Source organism: Pungitius pungitius, chromosome 19 (assembly GCF_949316345.1).
Source record: "Pungitius pungitius chromosome 19, fPunPun2.1, whole genome shotgun sequence".
NCBI classification, from domain to species: Eukaryota; Metazoa; Chordata; class Actinopteri; order Perciformes; family Gasterosteidae; genus Pungitius; species Pungitius pungitius.
This window is the reverse complement of record NC_084918.1, coordinates 4,146,740-4,165,959: the sequence shown is the minus strand read 5'-3', so window position 1 is coordinate 4,165,959 and position 19,220 is coordinate 4,146,740. Positions and strand designations below refer to the sequence as shown.

The window sequence follows — 19,220 nt, the reverse complement described above, 5'->3', positions numbered from 1 at the left end:
CCGTTTAAAAAAAAAACACAACATGACAACGTAATCGGTTGCTTCAGCTGTGTTTTTCATTCTTTATTTAAGTATAGGATAGGTTTTTTTTTGTTTTTGAAAACTACATTGTATTGATCCACGTTTTACAAGGACCTGCAATGGATTTTCATGAGCGCTTTTGTAATTGATTTGGTCTCTTTTTTTACACTCTGGATTTTCTGATTTGCAAGACATCCAACAGGAAGTCGGACCCCAAACTGTGATGAGGTAATGACACAAACAAACAAACAAACAAACAAAAGGAATATGTTGCAAATGTAACATGAGCTTATTGGGTGTGATTAGGTGTCTATTTAAGCTCGAGGTCAGGGTCGAAATACCTCGAGGTTCAAAGGGAGATGAAACCTATTGTTTGTTTTTGCACACACGTACATCAGGGTCAACAAAACGGAAGGGTTTAAAGAGTTTAAAGGGTTTTATGATTCGACTGGCTCCTGTAGAGGGCGCCCTCACAGTTCAATCACCTGTATGTGACAGTGAAGTTGAGGGAGGACACACAAACACAGATAAGTGTAGCAGAGTGTGCGCAGAAAGTAAAACAGCACAACAACGATCTCATCACATCTGACCTCTAAACAACCGGTGCACAAGCTAGACGTCTAAAGCCTACGTACTTAATAAAAACATGAGCTCTTAGTCCAGCATGCTCAACATCTTTTGTCTGCCGGCGAACAGGAGCAGCTCCTGAACGCATCTTCCCACATCACACAAACGCTCCTTGTGCGACACGGTGCGTGTCGTGTCCTCAGGCAAGTCAAGTCTCCGCTGTCCGCCCTGCAGCTGGAGAACCGCTTCGTCTCCTCGGCCTCTTCTGCACACGCAACACACACGCGCGCATACACGCACACGCACAGGGCATCAGATAGAAGAAGAAGAAGAAGAAGAAGAAGAAGCCATTGGCTCCGAGGAGCTGATGACGGAGGGATCGCACCGTCTTCTCCAGGAACGCGTCGGAGCGCGAACATACGCGCGCGCACACACACGCACACTGCCAGTGGGATGGGACCGGCGTGTTTGACTGGCACGGACATTTAACCGGGGAACTTTGTTTGGGTTATTATTATTCTTTTTGAAATATTTTTGGTTTCATTAGGAGGTGGAGACCGCTTGGGACTGGCGCGTTTTTCACTCTCTCCAGGAGCGCGCAGTGTGGCACAGTCTGGAACAAAAAACAAACAACTGAACAACAGTGCAGCGCAGGCAGGTTTCCGTTTTTAAAAGCTGCGGGAGAGGCGGAAGAGTCGCGGAGTCGTGCGTGGGGGGAAAAGCGGTGTCGGTGCACGAGGAAGACCCCGAAGAGGAATCCGCGGCCGAACTTTGGATATGGCCGGTGCCAAGACGTTCGACCTTCTCGTTGGAGTAGTTTTAGTCTTGCAGTGTTTTGGGGATGCCCGAGCCGAGATGCCAGCGAGCGACGGTAAGAGACCGCATGTCAGGCGTGAACGGGACCCGAGGGGTTCGGGGCCCGTTCCTTCAAGCTGGGGGTCTGCGAAACATGCAGAAGGGAAACTATCACACACAGGTGCAGCGTGCTTTGCTTCACAGTGCAGACTACCTTTTTATGCTCAGTAGTTGCGTTAAACGTGCATTTGTCATATTTGAATGTGTGCATGAAAAATAAGAGGAGAGCCCGAAGGCGGATGCTCTTTTATAATCTTATTTTTAGGAGTAACTAGGACATCATGACCTACTATCTTCCTGTTTCGGTCTAGATCAAAGACTTTATTTTCTAATTATCATATTTCCACAACCTCAACCCGAGTTAATTGCCTCTCTTCTCCTTTTTTTCCACTATTGCACATTAATTGGGCCACTGGATGAGATAATTATTCCATGTTGTTGTACGTCAAAACAAACAGTGCAGGGTATGCGAATGTCAAACTGCCTCTGCAAAGGTTTTTCCATTTCATTTATAGTGAGATTTGGTATGACCTGGATCAACCGTCTGCAATATTGGCCGATCTGAGATCAGTAGCCATCTCGCGGTGCAGGTGCTTTCTCCGGACTCCTGCAGAGGAAATGCTCCGTATACCTGCAGAGCTCTGTCCATCTTGAAAATGCTTGATCACACAAACGCAGTCAACGCTGGAGCACGAGGACTCTCCTGTGAACAGTATCCCTATCACTGTAAAAAGCACCTAAAGTCCACGAATCTCACGTCTATTCTATCCAAAACACACACACACACACACACACACACACACACACACACGCAGCTCGCCCTCTGACAGACGATGGAATAAGTTCATGCCAGCGTTGGTCCTGTTGGTTCGCACAGGCGAGCTCTTGTTTCCCACAGATTGTATCGCTGGCAGCAGATTTTCATCACATGAAATGTGAAATGTTCGGTGGCTGTAAATTAAACCGGTGTGTGTGTGTGTGTGTGTGTGTGTGTGTGTGAGTGAGTGCAGACCACAGAGAAACTGGAATGCACGGCCCCGTTTGATAGAGATCGGCCGTGTGTGTGTGTGTGTGTGTGTGGGCAATTGCACACACTTTTTCAGTTCTCCCAGTCATACTCATTCTTATTCATGAATTCAATCAATCCGATGGGCTGCTTCTGCTTTCGCATTTGCAACATTTTTCAGAATGAGGCTTTTTTCAGTGGCGGCAGATTGAGTAAAAAAAAAAAACCCATCAACATCCATGAACAAAGGTGCTTCAATGCCTCATCTGCTGCTCGGGCTCTGGACACATTCGGTATGTAGGACAGTATTTTTAGAAATCTGGGCGAGGTGGTTGCCGTGTCATAGACTGACCTCGGCCCTGCTGTAAAGAGCCGTCCTTAAATAATCAAGTGCAGACTCCTCCGCTCCCTGCAGGTTAAGTAAGAAGGTACCAGCGAGCCTTTCCTACTGCTGCCTCAACACTTTGGTTGCACTCATTATCACGTGGGCTCGGTGCATCTTTTTTTTTTTTCTTCCCCCAAAAAAATTTGAAATATATTTCAGTAAGTGGCTCCCTCACGAAAATTGGAGCTGCTTTGGCCGGTCCATTTGCACTCTGGTGCTTCTCTCAGAGTAGGGGGGGAGAAGAGACGCGTCACTGAAATCTGGTGCGCAGCAGGAGAAGAGGGAGGGAAGCGTGAGAGGGAAAGCCTTGAGTCGCGTACCGCTGCGCTGGGGGGGTCTGGCTCGCATTGCTCGTACCGTTATCAATCCACTTTAGCAAATTAGCATAGAAAAAAAGTCCAAATCTTGGGGAGTCTAAATAGTGTTTCTGCTTGGCTGAGGTAGAAAGGTATGGATCAATTAAAACCTGGTGCAGGATGATATGAGTGTGTTTGTTTTCATCGGATCTATGTGTGGGACAAATGTGGGCGTACACCAGGTTTTAGTCCTAATAAAACTAATGACAGATCACATCACCTATACAGGAGTTGAGGATCAAAGTGGACGTAGTACGAGTCCTTCTGGCCTCGGTTGAGTGGAACATGTGCCGCAGGAATGAGTCCTAACACCAGGAAATGAGTTCTTCTTCCTGTTCCCTCGTCTCAGAGTCAGCGGGAAACAAAATGGAGAAAAGTACTGCTACGAAAAGTGAGTTTAGCTGAGCCCGACCTGTGCAGATACACAAAAAAAACCCCTCAAATCTCACACCTTTTCAATGTTCTTCATGAATAAGGAATGACTCTCGCCACAAACTGTCCATGGAGGACAAAATGGGAGGTCCTGCTTGGTGAAGAGATTGTAAGCCTTCTTGGAATCTGCACCCCCCCCCCTCCCCCCCAACCTCCCCTACCCCCCACCACCATCTATCTGACATTGCACATTTCAGATCGGGCAGAATGAGCTTGCCTCTTTATTGGCCCTCTGAATGACCCGCTGAAAGGATCGGCCATGAATGGACACCGGGGGTTGGGTTGGTGTGTGTGTGTGTGTGTGTGTGTGGGAGGGGGGGGGGGGCAGACAAAGAGGGGCGGGCTCCTGTGACGACGGCGGCGTCGGCGGCGGGTGGGTTTATGTGCTGTATGCAGACACAGTGGGCCGCGACACACACACACACACACACATCGCGGAGGCAGGGTCGACTCACCCCCGCCCCCCCCCCCCCCCCCGCCTGAGCCCCCCCCCCCCCCCGACCCCTGTTCTGTTGCTGGAAGAGGCTCGGCTGGACGGCTTGAGAGGGACGGATCGGCCCTCAAGAGTTCAATGGGCTCAGAGACAAAGAGCCAAGGGGCCACTAGTTAATGAAACCCCGGCGCAGTTAAGCTCCTCTTCAGCTTCTTCTCATTGTCTTTCATCATGTGGTCCAAAAGCCGCTCCACACCACCCCCCCCACCCACCCCCGGGTTGGCTTTGCGTGAGTTATCTGCACTCATTTCAAATTCTGTGTCAATTTACTTTGCTAACAACAAAATGATGCATGTTGTGAGTCAATCAAGCAAAAAAAAAAAGTCAGAAGGCAGGAGCAGCGGGGATTGTCGGGAAGCCTTTGGGGTCGGAACAGTTCAGTGAGAGATGACGAGTGTTTTCCACTCACGCCAGAAGACCAGAGCCGTTATCTGCCCCTCCTGTCGACTCCGCTGAGAGAAACTAGTTCCTCAACTGCCCAATGAAAATGGCCGTTATTTAGGTGGCTTTTCTTTTGCTGGGAGGCAACGGTTTTGGGTGATATGGAGAAGAAGGAGGAAGGAGGAGGCGGGGAGGACACAGAATCACCCCTCTTAGCTCTACAGAAAACTACAGCTGAATTCAATAAATATAGCACTCCAGTCATTTTTATTTTCGCTGATAATGCACCCATGAAGTTACTTGTGAAGGACCAGGGGGTGTGATTCTCTTTTCACACCCCCTTTCCTTTTTTTGGCGTATTTTTTACTTTGAAGTCAACTGATCTGGTTCCACGACGACAACAGTCACACACTCGCCCGAGTTGTCCCGAGGACCGTGAGTAGGCCTCAGAGGGGTCAAACCCCGGGCTGCAGCGGTGTGACCTTCGCGCGCGCCATCGAGTGCCCGGGCATTTGTCGACCGAAACCCCCCCCCCCCGAGTTCACAGTGCTGGATTTTATTGGAGAACATGATGGTGTAAAATGTCTGGCTGGGTGTCAGTCAGCTGTGTGGCCCGTAACACGAGTCCCCCGTCGCCTTTGAACCACAGATGTGTGGTGATTTCATGCTTCATACGCACTGAACCGGAGGGAGAGACACTTTTCTGTTTGATGGGAGGAAGTAAAAAAAAAAAACCTGCAGGTGTAACAGAACAACAACAATGCAGAAAACTGACAGATTTTTACTTGCAACTTTTAGAAATTTTAAGATGGTGTAATTTTCTAGATTTACTAGTACATGTTGTTTCATATCTTAATATTACGTATTTGGATGTAGCATGTTTTTTGGGGGACTTTTATACTCTCTACAAATGAAAAATACAGTATTTTCTAGTGTTTTATTAAGATTTTCATGTGGTGCACAATAAGGAGACTTTTGGGAATATTTGATAAAGCTTCATATAACGTTATTGTGTATCGCGATAACTCAATATATTATTTAATCTCGTTACGATTCAATTTGAAAAATGATAATTGTCATATTGAATCATCATCCAGCCCTACTTGGTCATTATATTGGTGATTATTTGTAATTTATTAGACATATTCTCAGCATCGTAGTATTATTCATATCAAGGAATTTGAAAAATAGTCACATTTCATTTGCTCTATATTACCCAGCCATGCTATCGAGGTCGTTTTAAAAAAACGAAAAAAGACACCCTGCAGGTAGTCGCACAACAAAAAACAGCTCCTGCACGAGTGCCAGCTTCCGATCCACGAGGCGCCTGCACGGAAGTGATGAAAGAAACCAACGATTTGACGCGCTAGCCGGAGGGAGGGCAACAAAGTGTGACGTGCAAGGGCTACCGCGAAGGAGAGGAGGGAGCCGTCCAGTCATGCTGAGAGAAGATAAGGTGCTAGAGGAGCTCGCCCCCCCCCCCCCCCCCCTCCCCTCCCCTCCCTCCCTCCCTCACATCCTGAGACCCAGCAGGAGCGCCGGCTCGGTTTTGTCCCACAATAGCAAGCGTCACAGGGTTTAGGGCATGCCGCTGCATGCCTCCCCCCCCCCCCCCCCCCCCCGAACGTTTTCTCTCTCACACTCCGTCCCTGTGGCTGTGCTTTCATTGTTGCTTCCTTGATTTGACTGTTGTACTCTTTTTTTTATTTTTTATTTGGACAGCAGCGAGGGAATAAACCCGTTTGGTATGTTGATGTTAGGGGAGTTTCAAGCCTCGGTGCTTTCAGAGTCCTGGACTCTGAAATTGGGATTTGAAGGTCATATTCTTGTTTTTATTTTATTCCGTGTCTTATTTTCTCATCGGATATCAAGGTCTGGTGGAAACACTTAAGACGAATGTCTTAAACAAATTTTGTTTAAACAACATCTGGCTTTTGCAAGGTTTTCTTGCGAATTGCGTTATTGAATAAGTATTATTTTGGCATCTGTACCGGTATTTCACTAATCCCCTCCTGGTTTGGGAACAGTACGCCTTGGATTCACATGTTGAATTGGTCTTCGGTGATACAGATACTTTTAAGAGTGGTTGTTTTCTTTGCCTTTCCCAAACCAAAAATCCAAAGTGTTTGGTTGGACGTTGGCTGACTAGCTCCCTTTCCGAGGCCAAGGAGTATCTCATAATCCTCTAACATATAAAAACTCCCCCTGAAAAAGACCTTTTGACCTACTGGATGTACGCCGTGGCCTTTTCCTCCCCTTGGTTGGCATTGCTCCATCCTGCGATTTGCTCTGCCACAAAGCGATCGACCTTCAGCGAAATGCAAAACACTTTTCTTCATTCCGGTGAGTGCAGTTACATGTAGCCCCGCCCCTTAACTTGACCCCATGTTACATGTTTATGGCGTGCGCACACGAAACCGCATCAATCAGGGTTTTTTGCGACACGCATGTTGCTGTAAGGCCGCCTTGATGCAGACTCACTGGTCCTGGGTCCTGGGTCCAGAGGGCCTCACTAGACACGAGCTTGTTAGGATTCAAGGTTCCTAAGTCTTGAAGTAATACTAGCGGTTCGTCGATTAGCAGGCTAACGCTGCCCCCCCCCCCTCCCTTCGGAGACACTGGCGTGCTTCCCTCCACATGTCTCCACGTTCCCTGTCCAGAAGTTTCCCGACTCAAACGCATCCCGACAAAGAACAAGCGCATCCCGCGGGCAACGGGCTCCGATTTGCAGCCACACGTGTGTGTTCCGGCACGTAGGAGGCTGAGAGTAGACCGTGACTTTGATGGCCGGTCGACCGTCACCGAGTGCTGGAAGGACAGCGGCCCGACACGTCGCTCTGTGACTCGCTTTTTTGGCGGAGTTCGGCTCCTGGAATGAGTCACGGAGGCACAACACGTAAATTCTTCTTCTGTTTCCCCCCCCCCCCCGCAATCCATCTGTGAGGCTTCCTGCTCGGCTTTGCTGTTCATCCCTCGAACCCTTTTTTTTTTTTTTCGGGGGATCAATGCTGCCAAGAATGGGAGGATAAACAGCTCTTCCCAGAAGCGAGCAAAATGTTTATACAGGTCACGGTGATCTTTGTTTGGAGCGGGCGGCTTCTGACAACTGTCCACTTCCTATCGCCCGCGCTGAGATCACCGCCAAGCTGAGCGGGGAGGCCAGCTGGGAGCTCAATGCCGACGGGGGTTGTCATTGCAGCTCATTTTTGCTGTCTGGCTCGGTGCCTCTTTTGCTTCTTCTGACATGACGTCTTCTGGACCAAAAAAAAAAAAAAAACCCCAAAAGCCAACAAGTGAGTCTGGGAAACTGAGCTTCAGTTTTTTCGGGCCTCCAATCTCAGCAAAGAGGCAGGAACAAAGGGCTGCTTTGAGCCTCCGTGGGGGTGAATTTCCAAGGTGCAACAGGAGCGTACTGGAGATGGCAGCCACAGGTAACTAGAGACAGGTCTTGACCCGGTGCGATGTCCTGCAAAAGGGGGTTTGTTTTGTACAGTCCGCCCTGATACCATCCATACAGTTTAAAGGAAACACTAGATCAAAGTCTGCATTTTTGCATTCATCTACTCTAATCCACTACTTCACCCACAATCGAGGGGGGGGCTCCTTAATGTTCCCGTCCTTTAGGCTGATGGGTCTCTTGTCTCCTCTCTTAAAACCACGCGGCTTCTGATCGCCGCCTGTCGCTAAGAGTGAATTCTCATTTCGCTGAAGCACGAATGTATTGGACTCCGCCTCATGGGGAGCGCGGTGTCGCATTGAAATGGAAGATTCAGGCCATTTTCAGCAGAAATTGGATGGATGGCGTTTTGTCCTGAAGGGAATCCTTCCTTCGTATTTGTGTCCAGTAAAAGGTTTTTTATACGATGCCTATTTAGTCGGATGATGAGAGGAGCACTAACATCATGAAGTGATTCTCTCCCCTGTGTCCCAGGGTGCTTTAACTAGACGGAAGGTGAATTAATGGGAGCAGTTTGACGATGAATATGATACTCATTGCACAAGGTGATAAATGTGCCCTTGTCTCAAACAGGTGGGAGGGGAGTGAGTGATGCAGAAGAAGTTTATGGATGTCAGTGTTTTCTCCCCGTGGTGCGGAACACACAACAGTTTCCACAAAACACAAGAACTGAATAGAAAATCGAAAAATCTGCTCCTTTTAGGGCTGTTTGTGTCTTGTCAGATGCAGGGCCACATGGAGGGTGTGTTTGTGTGTTCTAGTGGGTTCCGAGGAGGAGACCGGCCTCATCGGGGGCCCGAGGCCGTCGTGTTGTTTGCACATTGTTTCTGCAAACAATTACATGTGAACACATAAATTCTGCTGGCGATTGTGCATTAGCTCGTGTAAACAGATGGAAGTAGCTTCTTCTTGTCTTGTATGAAATTAAATTTATGTTTGTATAAGTATGAATAATTGTTTTTCGTCTACTTTTTCGATTGAAAAACATTGCATAGCCGCAGCTTTCTGACAGTTAAGTGATATTTCCAGACCGGATCGAGCTGAGGTAAAGCACAGCAATACAGCCGCTAACTGGCTACAATGAGGCTTTGAGTGTCAGGAGCCTCCAGCTGTGTCGTCCATCACCCCGGTGTCGAGTTGTGTGGCCCCGTCCTTCACCCGCCCCGCAAATCAATCCCCCCCCCCCCCCGCCGATGACGTCGAGCCTGCACCCGAAGAAAGACGTGAATCGATTTCACTCTGAAATGACACCAGGGGACACCAGGGCGCATCGCGTCCCGGTGTTAATTCCAAAGCCATGAATGTCAATACGCTGCTTTCACAGCCAGCTCACATTTTTGGAACCTCGTTGCAGGAATTTCACTCCCCCTGTTTGTCCATTTGGACTCATCCTAATTCCTCCGGACACAAATAGAAGTGTTTCCTCAGCACCAGAGTCCCACCTCGTTGAAGTTTTGATTTCAATCGGATTCTGCCAGAACCCGACCCAGTGTTTACGAGCGTTTACGAGAGTGTCAATCAGTGTTAAATTGAGACTGTTTCATAACCAGTTAAAAGTCCCTCATAACTATAATTAAATGTTTAGGTGAATAACTGTAAAAAATACATTTATAAAAAGCTCTAAATATTGCATGTGTCCATTTCCTATTTTATGGTGTTGGTTTGGGTGATTCAGACACTGGGAAAGGTGGGAATGAATGGGAACATTAACCTTCAACCTCACAGTTCAGACAAGTTGACATATACACTGCCGTAAAGCTGCAGAGAAGAAGTAGTCGCTAATTAAACCAATTCATTTAAAAGGTCAGCTTTAGGAAATGCTTTTTAGAATGGGACATTTACTAGATGTGATAAATGTTTCGTACGTAAATATGTTGACTCACAGGTTCATCGGACGGCTTAAAAGCTTTTGATTATTATAAAACAAAATCAACATTTACGCTGCGGGTGTCCGCATAAGAAGGAATTCCACCTTTTCTGTTGTCACTGGCGGCTTCTTAAAGAATGATTGTCCCGATGTTTTCTCTTCTTTTCCTCTCGGGCATTTGCGGGAAACGATTCATCTTTTTTTCGGAGCAGAATGACAGAGAAAAGTTCGGGAGGCTTTTGAGGTCGTGAGGTTCAGCGGAGCCTCGCAAAGGATTTTCCTTTTTCAGAGACACAAACTTTAACCCCCCCACGCGTAAACCAGTCCCACTTTGAGCTCCTCGCGAGCTTGCGCCAAATGAAAGTTCATGGCTTGTTTGAAGAAATACTTCTGACAACATGATGAGGCGATACTTTACCCTCCGACCTCTCGGGGCATCATCGAAAAGAGCTGAGGTCAACAAACAAGTTCACAGCTGCTACGTTGCAGTAAAAGTTTTTGCACTTGAGCTAAATTCTGCTACGAATTCCTCTGCAGCTCAGGGGAACTGCAGGTGATCATTATCCACTGCGACCCCCCCCCAGTTCACATTACACGTCGTCGTGAGGTCTTTCGTTGATCTAAAAACCGATAGGGCCTGAAATGTTTGTGCAGCGAAACAGCAACTAATTCCACTGACTCCCAGTAGCCTGAATTTTTTTTTACAGTACATTAATGGAGACATAATCCGCAGGGCCAACATCAGTCCAGCTGGCAACGGTCCGACGGCCGACTCCATATTGGATCCAGTTCCAAGTCAGTAAAATCCTTAGATCTGATGAGCTAAGAGACAAATCTCACATCATGTCTTTTCCTAAAATTACTTTCAAAACTTGATTTTCCGAGTCAGAACGATATCTCGGTTTGTGTTATTAGTGCATGCTGCTGCCCCCCAGGTCACGTCTGCTGGCAGGTAAATCCCTTCCTCTGTCTGCCGTGTGCTTTGATGCTTCACCCCTGGGAGGGGGGGGGGGGGCGGTCGATTTTTTTCTTCGCCGTCCCGTGGCGGATTTTCGTTTGACAGCCGCAGAGACACACATCCAGGCTTCATACGCGGCTGCAATCAGGCTGACGGGGGGGAGGCGATGAAAGCCCCCCCCCCGCCCTCCCCTCCGCGCGCTGCCCGTCCCGCTCGATGCCGACTGACGGCTGATGACTTGACCCCCCCCCCGTCTGTCTGGGGGTGGCGCGCGTCTCTCTCTCGTTTCGACAGGGAGGAGCCGCGTTGTCTCGCAGGTTCGGAGGTTATCGGCTCGCGCCGTAGATGCACTTAATCCGTCGGAGGGTTTGCGTCTACTACGTTCCACATGTGAGGGTTGACGCGGAAGATTCCGATTTTGAGCACAGCAACTCACTCACAACAGCAGCAGCTTATTAAAAGGTCAACTTGCGATGCACGTCAACTCAAGGCCTCCTGCTGGGAGCGCTGCAGATTTTTTTCTCTTTAATTAGAGAAAACTCTTGAGCCGCACGCACATCGTCACGTATGCGGAGCCCGTGTTCTGCAGCTTCCACTGTTGGAAATCTTTTCTTCCAGCCTTATTTCCCAGTCCGCTGCTGGAGTTATGAAGGCTTTTGTAGGCTCTGAACATCCTCCTCTCTGGACTTGCTTTAGAGATGTGTTGGCCGAGAACGCATCTGATTTATTCTTTATCGAGGAGCACGGAGTGTGGGCGTTTCATTATGAATGAAGGTTGTATTGGGAGAAAGGAAATGATGTGCTTTGAGCACCGGGGACCACTAGCATCTGTCCTGCTGGACAGAAAGACACCCGTCCAGCTGTTGGTCTGACCTATTTTTCCATTACGACAGTCCTCTCAGGATCTCCATCTTTGTTGCATTGTGCTAAAATGTTTTTGCCACTGGGTCCGCAGACCTTTGCTCAACCTTTGCTGTTTCAATGGGAACTGTTTCCTCTTCCGCGCTCGGTGGTGCTTGAACGTGTCGACAGTAAATTAGTTTGGACGTCACGGGATCCGTGCCTACGCTCAGTCTGCCAATTACCTTGAAAGGGAAGGTGAAAACAACGCGTGACAGTCTGCTGCAACGTTAAAGCATGTTGTGAACGTTCAGTCGCCTGCAGGAATCGCTGCGTGCTCGCGCATGTGTACGTTAGTTAGTGTGAAATAATGGATTTTCTTTGGATATTCTGAGACGATTTCAGGAGGAAACACAAACTTCTCAGTCATGGTCATTTTCCCCACCTCCCCGACAACATCCGGAGAGGCAGTGAGCGCGGCCCTGGCGTGTTCCTGCATGTTTGTGTGTGAGCGGGGACACGGCCGCCCTGCTGACAGGCCGATAAACACGCAGCGGACGCTGTCTCACTGAATGCCAGTCACGCAGCTGCTGTGGGACACGTCCCAACAAACCCCGGGTCCCCTGTCAACACTTCTAGTTACAGACAACAAGTCGCCCAAGCTAAGTTTGGCTACAGATTGTCTTTGCCCTCAGCGTAATAATAAAACCTTTATCTCTTTTTTTTTTTCTTTTTTTTTACTGAATCATTACTTTTTATTTGTTTTACTCCCCTAAAACGTAAATAATTTTGATCAATGTTTTTAGAAGCCCAGGCATGATAGGAGAGCAATAAGAGGAGATATCAGATATGCCAGATATCATGAACCAAAGGGGCGTCGTGTTGATCTATTGTCTCCCTGCCAGCCAGTAATGTTATGCTAATGCTAATGTTAATAATGCTAATGCTGGCATTATTTTCCATGTCAGCAAACTTTGCCATCTTGTTTTCAAGGACATATTTACACTCGATGTCAGAAAGAGATGACGCACTGCTAACCCCCCCCCCCCCCCCCACCTACAGCACAGTTCGCCTGCTTTATTATTATAATCTCTCATTGTACACGCTGAACTTCGGCACGGCAGGTCTTTCAGGTCTTTCAGGTCGTCCCGTCGTTGGCAGAAAACTTCAAAGGAAAAAGTATGTCGGAAGGTTTGTTTTCTCACGTGTCCCCGAGTCGAGCCGCGCGCGTTTCAGACTGTTTCACAGGATATATCTGCAGGGGGATCATGTTTTATTCATGCGTCCCCACCTCTCGGTGTTTGTTTGTAAGCATTTGCCTTCATATGCCCTTTGCACACAAACCGCAAGTGTGCGAGAGGAGTGGAAAGCACGTTCACTAAATACTCGAGTTTGTCTTTACTAAACTGTAAATTAATCTCAAGTGATTTCTCAGTATGAAATGGAGTATCTTTGGATAATACATTGGTGCTTCAACTTAAGTATTATACACCCATGTACCTCTTGGCGGAGAGTTGTAGAGACACGAGCGTTGCTGCTTTCCCTTCTTCTGGCTCGGCTTCTCTCAGGTTGCCCGTGGGCCCCTGAGTTTGATCAACGAAGCCCCCCCAGAGGCAGAACGCGGGGCCCGGTGCCGATGGCGCGGTGCCCGGAGGCACGGCACGGGGGGGGGGGCGGGGGGGGGGAGGGAAGCGAGGCTGAGTCACACTTGAAAGTCCCAAAAACAAGGAGACGTTCAAAGCCCCGAGTGGGTTTGGAGCTTATCTCTCCCGTGAAATGTCAAGGTTCTGCTGCATTGCTGCAGTGCAGTCGACCGCGACAACTGAATGTCATTTCATCTAATTGTACTAATGTTCCTAAGAATACAGAAGTTAACAAGGTCATAGATACATTTCAGGTGCCAAGGACCAAACATTTCTGGACATTTTAGGACATTTTTCTACTTCTTTTATTTCATTTCTTCCGATTTATTTCAATGTTCAGGCCTTGAAGGTAAAATAAAGCAGAGAATTAGCTAAATCGTTCCTTTTCCAAACATAAATCGTCTTTGGCTAGTGCCATCACTAATCCTTAATAATTATAGTTATTATGAGGGAGGAAGGAATTGATGTCAGATATCACAGTAATATCACGGTACGCATGCGCAACATCAGGCACCCGTCAAACAAAATAAGTCTTTCCCTCCCTGGCGTCAATTATCTCAACCTGCCCTCATAAATAAACCAAGTTGGCCCAAGGCTCAAACAGGTGTGAATACAAATCTCTCGCCGACCGACACGGAGCCAAAGCAAAGGCGGTGTTCGCTGTTCGCCTCCTCCCAAGGACAGTCATAGAGGTCCAATCAAAGCCCGCGAGGGACGAACCCAAAGAGGAAAGTTGGAGGATATTCAGTCTCCCTCATTTGCATTCAATCCCGGTGTCTCCCGGGAGGCCGAGGGGCGCTGAACTGTCTGCTTCCATTACAGACTCTCAGCTCTTCAGACGAACGCCGCCGTCGCACCGAGTGCGCAATTACCCTCCCACCCCCCCCCTTGTCCCCTGCAAGGGTGAAAGACATGTTTGGGTCCAATCAAGACGCACACTTGAGGGATTTGCGGTTGCAAACCACAGGCAGACAGACAGAAAACACTTCAGCTAATTCCGCGTTTGGAGTCAACGCCGAGGGGCTTCTCGGTGCAAGCGGGCGGGTCGGCACACGTACGACCGCGTCAACGCGCAGCCCGAAAGGGTGGAGAGGCGAGCGCAGCCTCACCTGTAAACTTTACGACGCGTGCCTCCACAAGATTCCTCGGCAGTTTCTGGCGGTACCTCCTTGGTAAAAAGAGACACAGAAGTGACAACGCATCCGAAACTGATGACTAATGCTACTTAGTCATCAGTTTCGGTCGGTCTTCTTGGTCTCTCCAGTGGGATCCGTGTGCTCACCTGATACCTTGTCAAGCAGCCATTACTGTTAGTCACGGAATACCATATTAGATATAGGTAGATGTACCTTTCAAGTTCCCAGAGGAACCGACAGACCCTCAACCTGAGCTCGAATGAAAAATCAGCAGCAAAAAAAGGTGAAAATAAGATCCTGAACTGAATGAAGCGGAGTAGGACTTAGTCTGCGTAGCATTGTGTTAGCTCCACAGGTCCGTAGAAAGAAATGTTTCCCCTGTTGGTAGTTTAAATGTTGAACAGCTCCATCTCACATGAGCCTGGTTAAGAATTCCCTAAATGTCAAACAAATCAATTAAAAAAACGAGCACAGCCGCAATCATTTTCGTTTCGATTTTTGACTGTCAAGAGTCAACTATTTGCACGTCGGAAGTTGACCCGGTCGTTTTGGCGTTTGAAACCCGGCGTTTTTTTCCCGGACGCACTGACCCTAAACTGTTAACAAGCGGCACGACAACCCGAGACGCTGCAGCTGCACCACACAGCTGTTGGGGAGCTGCCACTGGGAGCGATAAACCAATACAACCTGCTCCCTTTGCACACTATTTCACCCCCCCCCCCCCCCCCGCCCCGATGACCTTACCCATAAACCACTGTTGTCCCATCCGTCTGCCCCTCTTTACGACTGCGTGTCTGCGTTTCAGCTGCATCCGGTGAGATGGTTAGACGTCGCATCTCCAGGCGATGAAATCATTTCCCATTTTCTTCCGGTTGCCTGTGTCATCTTAGGCGTTTTAAAGAGTCAAACAAATGAGGAATCCGATTTATTTAACGGATCTAATTAAGTAATAATTTTCTCCCCACTAACAGAAAGGCAAGGTGAATATCTTGGTTTCAATTGGCAATGCAAATATTAAGCTGGGTTCCTATTGTTGAATGGAAGTTGAAGGCTCCTAACTACACACTCGTTTCTCTGTGCAATACACAATCCCATATAAAAAAGGAAAGGAAGTCAGCTCTTCACGTCTCACACTCCACAATATCTCTCATTGATTCCCAGTGAGTGGCTGAAGCCCTCCACCACCGATGAGCTGGAAGAGACTGAAGCAATTACCGACTCGGATGATTCTCACAGTTTGTCAACATATTTGGAGGGGTGGGTTTGGCATCCGTAAGCCGGGGGGGGGGGGGGGGGGGAGACGGTCCCCTTCTTCTTTTCTGTAGCAGAAGAAGAGAGTCTGAAAATGTAGGCGCTTGTGGGATGACGGTACTGGTTTGCCTGCAGGCTGGAGGTGGGAGGAAATGGGATTTGGCGAGTTTTACAAAGAGTTTGTTTTTCAGTTTTTATGCATATAAAAAATTTAAAAAATCCTCAGCATCAGTTTAAAAATCTGGGTTATATGTTTACATCTGCTCACTGGGAAAAACATCCAGGTCCTGGAGGGGAAACATGCAATGCGTGTTTTTTTAATAGCTCACAAGTGAAGCAAATTAACTTGATCGTGAGGAATTTCATAAGTGGACTTGAGGGCTGCTCTTAGTGCTGGAAAACCACACCACGTGTTGTCGGTGGAATTTGGCATGATGGATTTGTGGACCGTGTACTGAGAAAGAAGGAGTCACCATTGCCTGAACATCAGAAGATCCATATCAACTCATTCATGAGGCAAACCTTGGAGCCCGATGGTGCTCTAAGGCGGCTACATCAACTCAATGGCGAACCCGAAGCAGGCGGCGTGCGTCTACGGCGAGGGGTGGCGAGGCTTGGCGAGGCTTGGCGGGGCAGGAGGCCCCGGTGAAGCTGATGGATTACCGGGGAGGACGAGGACAGGCCCGAGGGGCCCTTTCCGGCCTCGCCTGGAGCCCTTTGCCCACAGCTAATACACTCACACCAGCGCTCAGTCAATCAATCAGTCTCCCAAAGTCACACATACTCGCTACACACATCTACACACATCTACACACACACACACACACACTTAGAAGAAGCAGGTCCACACTACTATTCAGTCTGTTTGTGAGTCTCACATCGATTGCTTTCCGGCTGACAGAAAGGTGGTCAATTAGCCTGGAAGCACCAGTGCTGATCAATAGATTTGAATTGACAGCTATTAATACGAAGACAATGTTTTGATGATGGTGTCCACGGGTAACGAGTTAACATTCATTTATATTCTTAAACGGATTGAGATGAGGGATATTTTGAATCCTTCTTTTATTGTGTAACTATGCAGAATTAACCATTATCAGACCCTGTACCCATTAGCGTGAAGTTAATTTGTTGCTGTGATACTGAGGAAAGGGAAAATATTGTTCTTTTATTGATTAGGTTTTTATTGTTTTCACATTGACCCCAACCCATCTGTGTTTTGTGAGACTCATTTACAAACATGAATCATCAAGCAGATGTGCAGTTTGCCAAAAAGATGTTGCATATAACAAAAGTGCATTTGTGACTTGTAGGGGATCAGATGTTAGTTGTGTGTGTGTGTGTGTGTGTTTCTATCCACAGAAGCTGAAAAGTGTGTGAGCCTGGAGGATGAAGGCTTTTGTCTGCTTTTTGTCTCCGTATTTAAAAAAAAAGCGCAGGCTTTTCTTCTGCTGATCCCTCTCTAATCTTACGTATAAATGTGATCATTTCCAATTTTAAGGTCTGTTAAGCACGCACTAAGCGGTGAAAGGGTAGATCTTGGGTTTTTGTGGAGAGATTCGACATTTTGTCCGTGCAAAGACAGTTCTGCACCGGAGGGAGGAGAAACAGCCTGTTGCAGGAGGTCCAGTGATACGCCTCCGAATGAAATCACTCGATCTCCTGAAATATGAGACCGACACGGTGCCTGACCCCGGGAGTCCTGGATTCTGAAACGCGCCGCTCAGGAAGCACAGTTCTCTCCCCGAGACACTTTTGTACAGTATAACTTCCCGCACTGACCCAACGCCGGGGCCAAAGACAACCACCAATTACAGAGAGGAAGCCGCGGCGGTGACAGGCGACCCGGCGCTGGTTTCCTCCAGCACTTGAAACTCTGTGTTTTTAGCTGTTTTGGTGCCGCGTGCTCGGGACGCTTCTGGGGCCTTCGTGGCGCAGGGCCGCATGGATGTTGCGTCCGGTGTATTTGCTTGTTTACGGCAGATGCTTGAAAGGGAAAATGAGCAATCTGGAGGGTTGAATTCTTTGATTAGAAATCAGTGACCCTGGAGCTGGATACGCTCCACTTCCTAATTCCTCCTCACTTGGTTCTAACAGTCCTGACGTTGCACCGAGCACACCAGTCTCCTTCCAATAAATTTCCTTCCACCTTCCGTGCGAGGCAGATTCTAATCAACACGTTTGAGGCTTCAAAAATTGCCTTCTATTTATAGTTTATGGGCACCTTTTCTCATTTGGGCAACACGCAGCGCCTCCTCGTCACACAGTTAGTTAATCTGTTCCTGTTTTGTTGCGTATTTTTCTCAAAGTTGCCATGGAAGCTTTCTGATATGATTACAGCAGGATCAATGTCACGTCCAAATACACAGGACTGGTGCTGTTTGTGTTGATTTGCTCTGAAAGATTTGACTAATTGCTGGCAAAACAAAACCTCTGGAGTAATGGAGCGTTGAGGGCAAGCAGGACGCTCACATGATGCCCCTGGAGGGAAATTGATTGAATGTTCTTTAGCCGTTGTGCTTTGCCTGCACTGTTACAGGTCACGGCTAAACCATCCTCTGAGATACAGAGGATTATTCTGTCTGCTTGCTGGTTTTTTTCCTGCCATCGCGCTGATCTAACCGTCATGAGGACTGTTTACGGATACTCTTGGTGCTGCCTCTTTTGTTTACCTGTGTTTAACCTTCTCCCGCAGTTCGTGCCTCTCGACTTTATGATTGTCGCGTAATGACAGGCTGCCTTTTTTAAAAGAGGATGTGTAAAAACAAGCCGCGGCAGGTTTAGGGAGCGCAGTCTGCTCTCCGCGCGCTGTAATGATTTCAGAATGTTGCATGTGTGGAAATTTGAGCGGAGTAATGTTTAATGCGTTTCTCCACCCGAGGAGACAGAGATTTAAAGGGTCTGCGGTTGGATCACTTTGCATCACACATGCTGTGCATTTCAATAATTCAACTAACATGAAACCGAAGCATGGCGGCTGCATGCGCTCTGTTATCTACACACACACACACAGAACCAGATTGAAGGGTTTGTTTTAAAAAGCTGTCATCTCGTCCATCACAAGATCACAGTTTATGAACTTATCGTTAACTTCTTATTGAATTTCTGAGTTGATCTGCTGATAACTCGGTTAACGTTAACTCGGTCGAGACCATTTTGGGGTCAAGACATGTGCGTTCACTAAGAGAAACCGCAGAATTGTTAATGAGCCGTCGTGCAGCAGGTTACGGAGACATTTGAGGCCCGAGATGCCCGAAATGCCGAAATGATGCTGGTGACGGAATGTAATATGTTTGGGTTCTGCTTGTCGCACCAACCGAGCATTTTGAAGACATTGCATGAATCTATTAAACCATGACGAGGTGTTCTATCATGTGGGGTGAGTGAGAAAATGGTCACCTTTTGCAACACTTTTTTGTTGCTATGTTGCTAAGTTTTTCATTCGTTGTTTGCTGTCATTACAAAGTTCCTTCAAAGTGTGTGTGTGTGTGTGTGTGTACGTGTGCGTGCGTGAAGGAAAGAGAGAGTGATAGAGTGCTTCTGCTGACAAAATGTTTCCCAATGAATCATTG

General features: G+C 47.9%; 1 protein-coding gene across 1 annotated transcript in view; it reads left to right on the top strand.

The window, feature by feature from the left end:
* The first annotated feature begins 576 nt into the window (after positions 1 to 576).
* Positions 577 to 19,220, top strand: part of plxdc2b (plexin domain containing 2b) — a 49,926-nt gene continuing 31,282 nt past the window's right edge. The window contains exon 1 of the mRNA XM_037455750.2: positions 577 to 1,459. Coding sequence (XP_037311647.2) covers positions 1,366 to 1,459 — 94 coding nt within the window. The 5' untranslated portion in view covers positions 577 to 1,365. The remainder of the gene's footprint in view (positions 1,460 to 19,220) is intronic.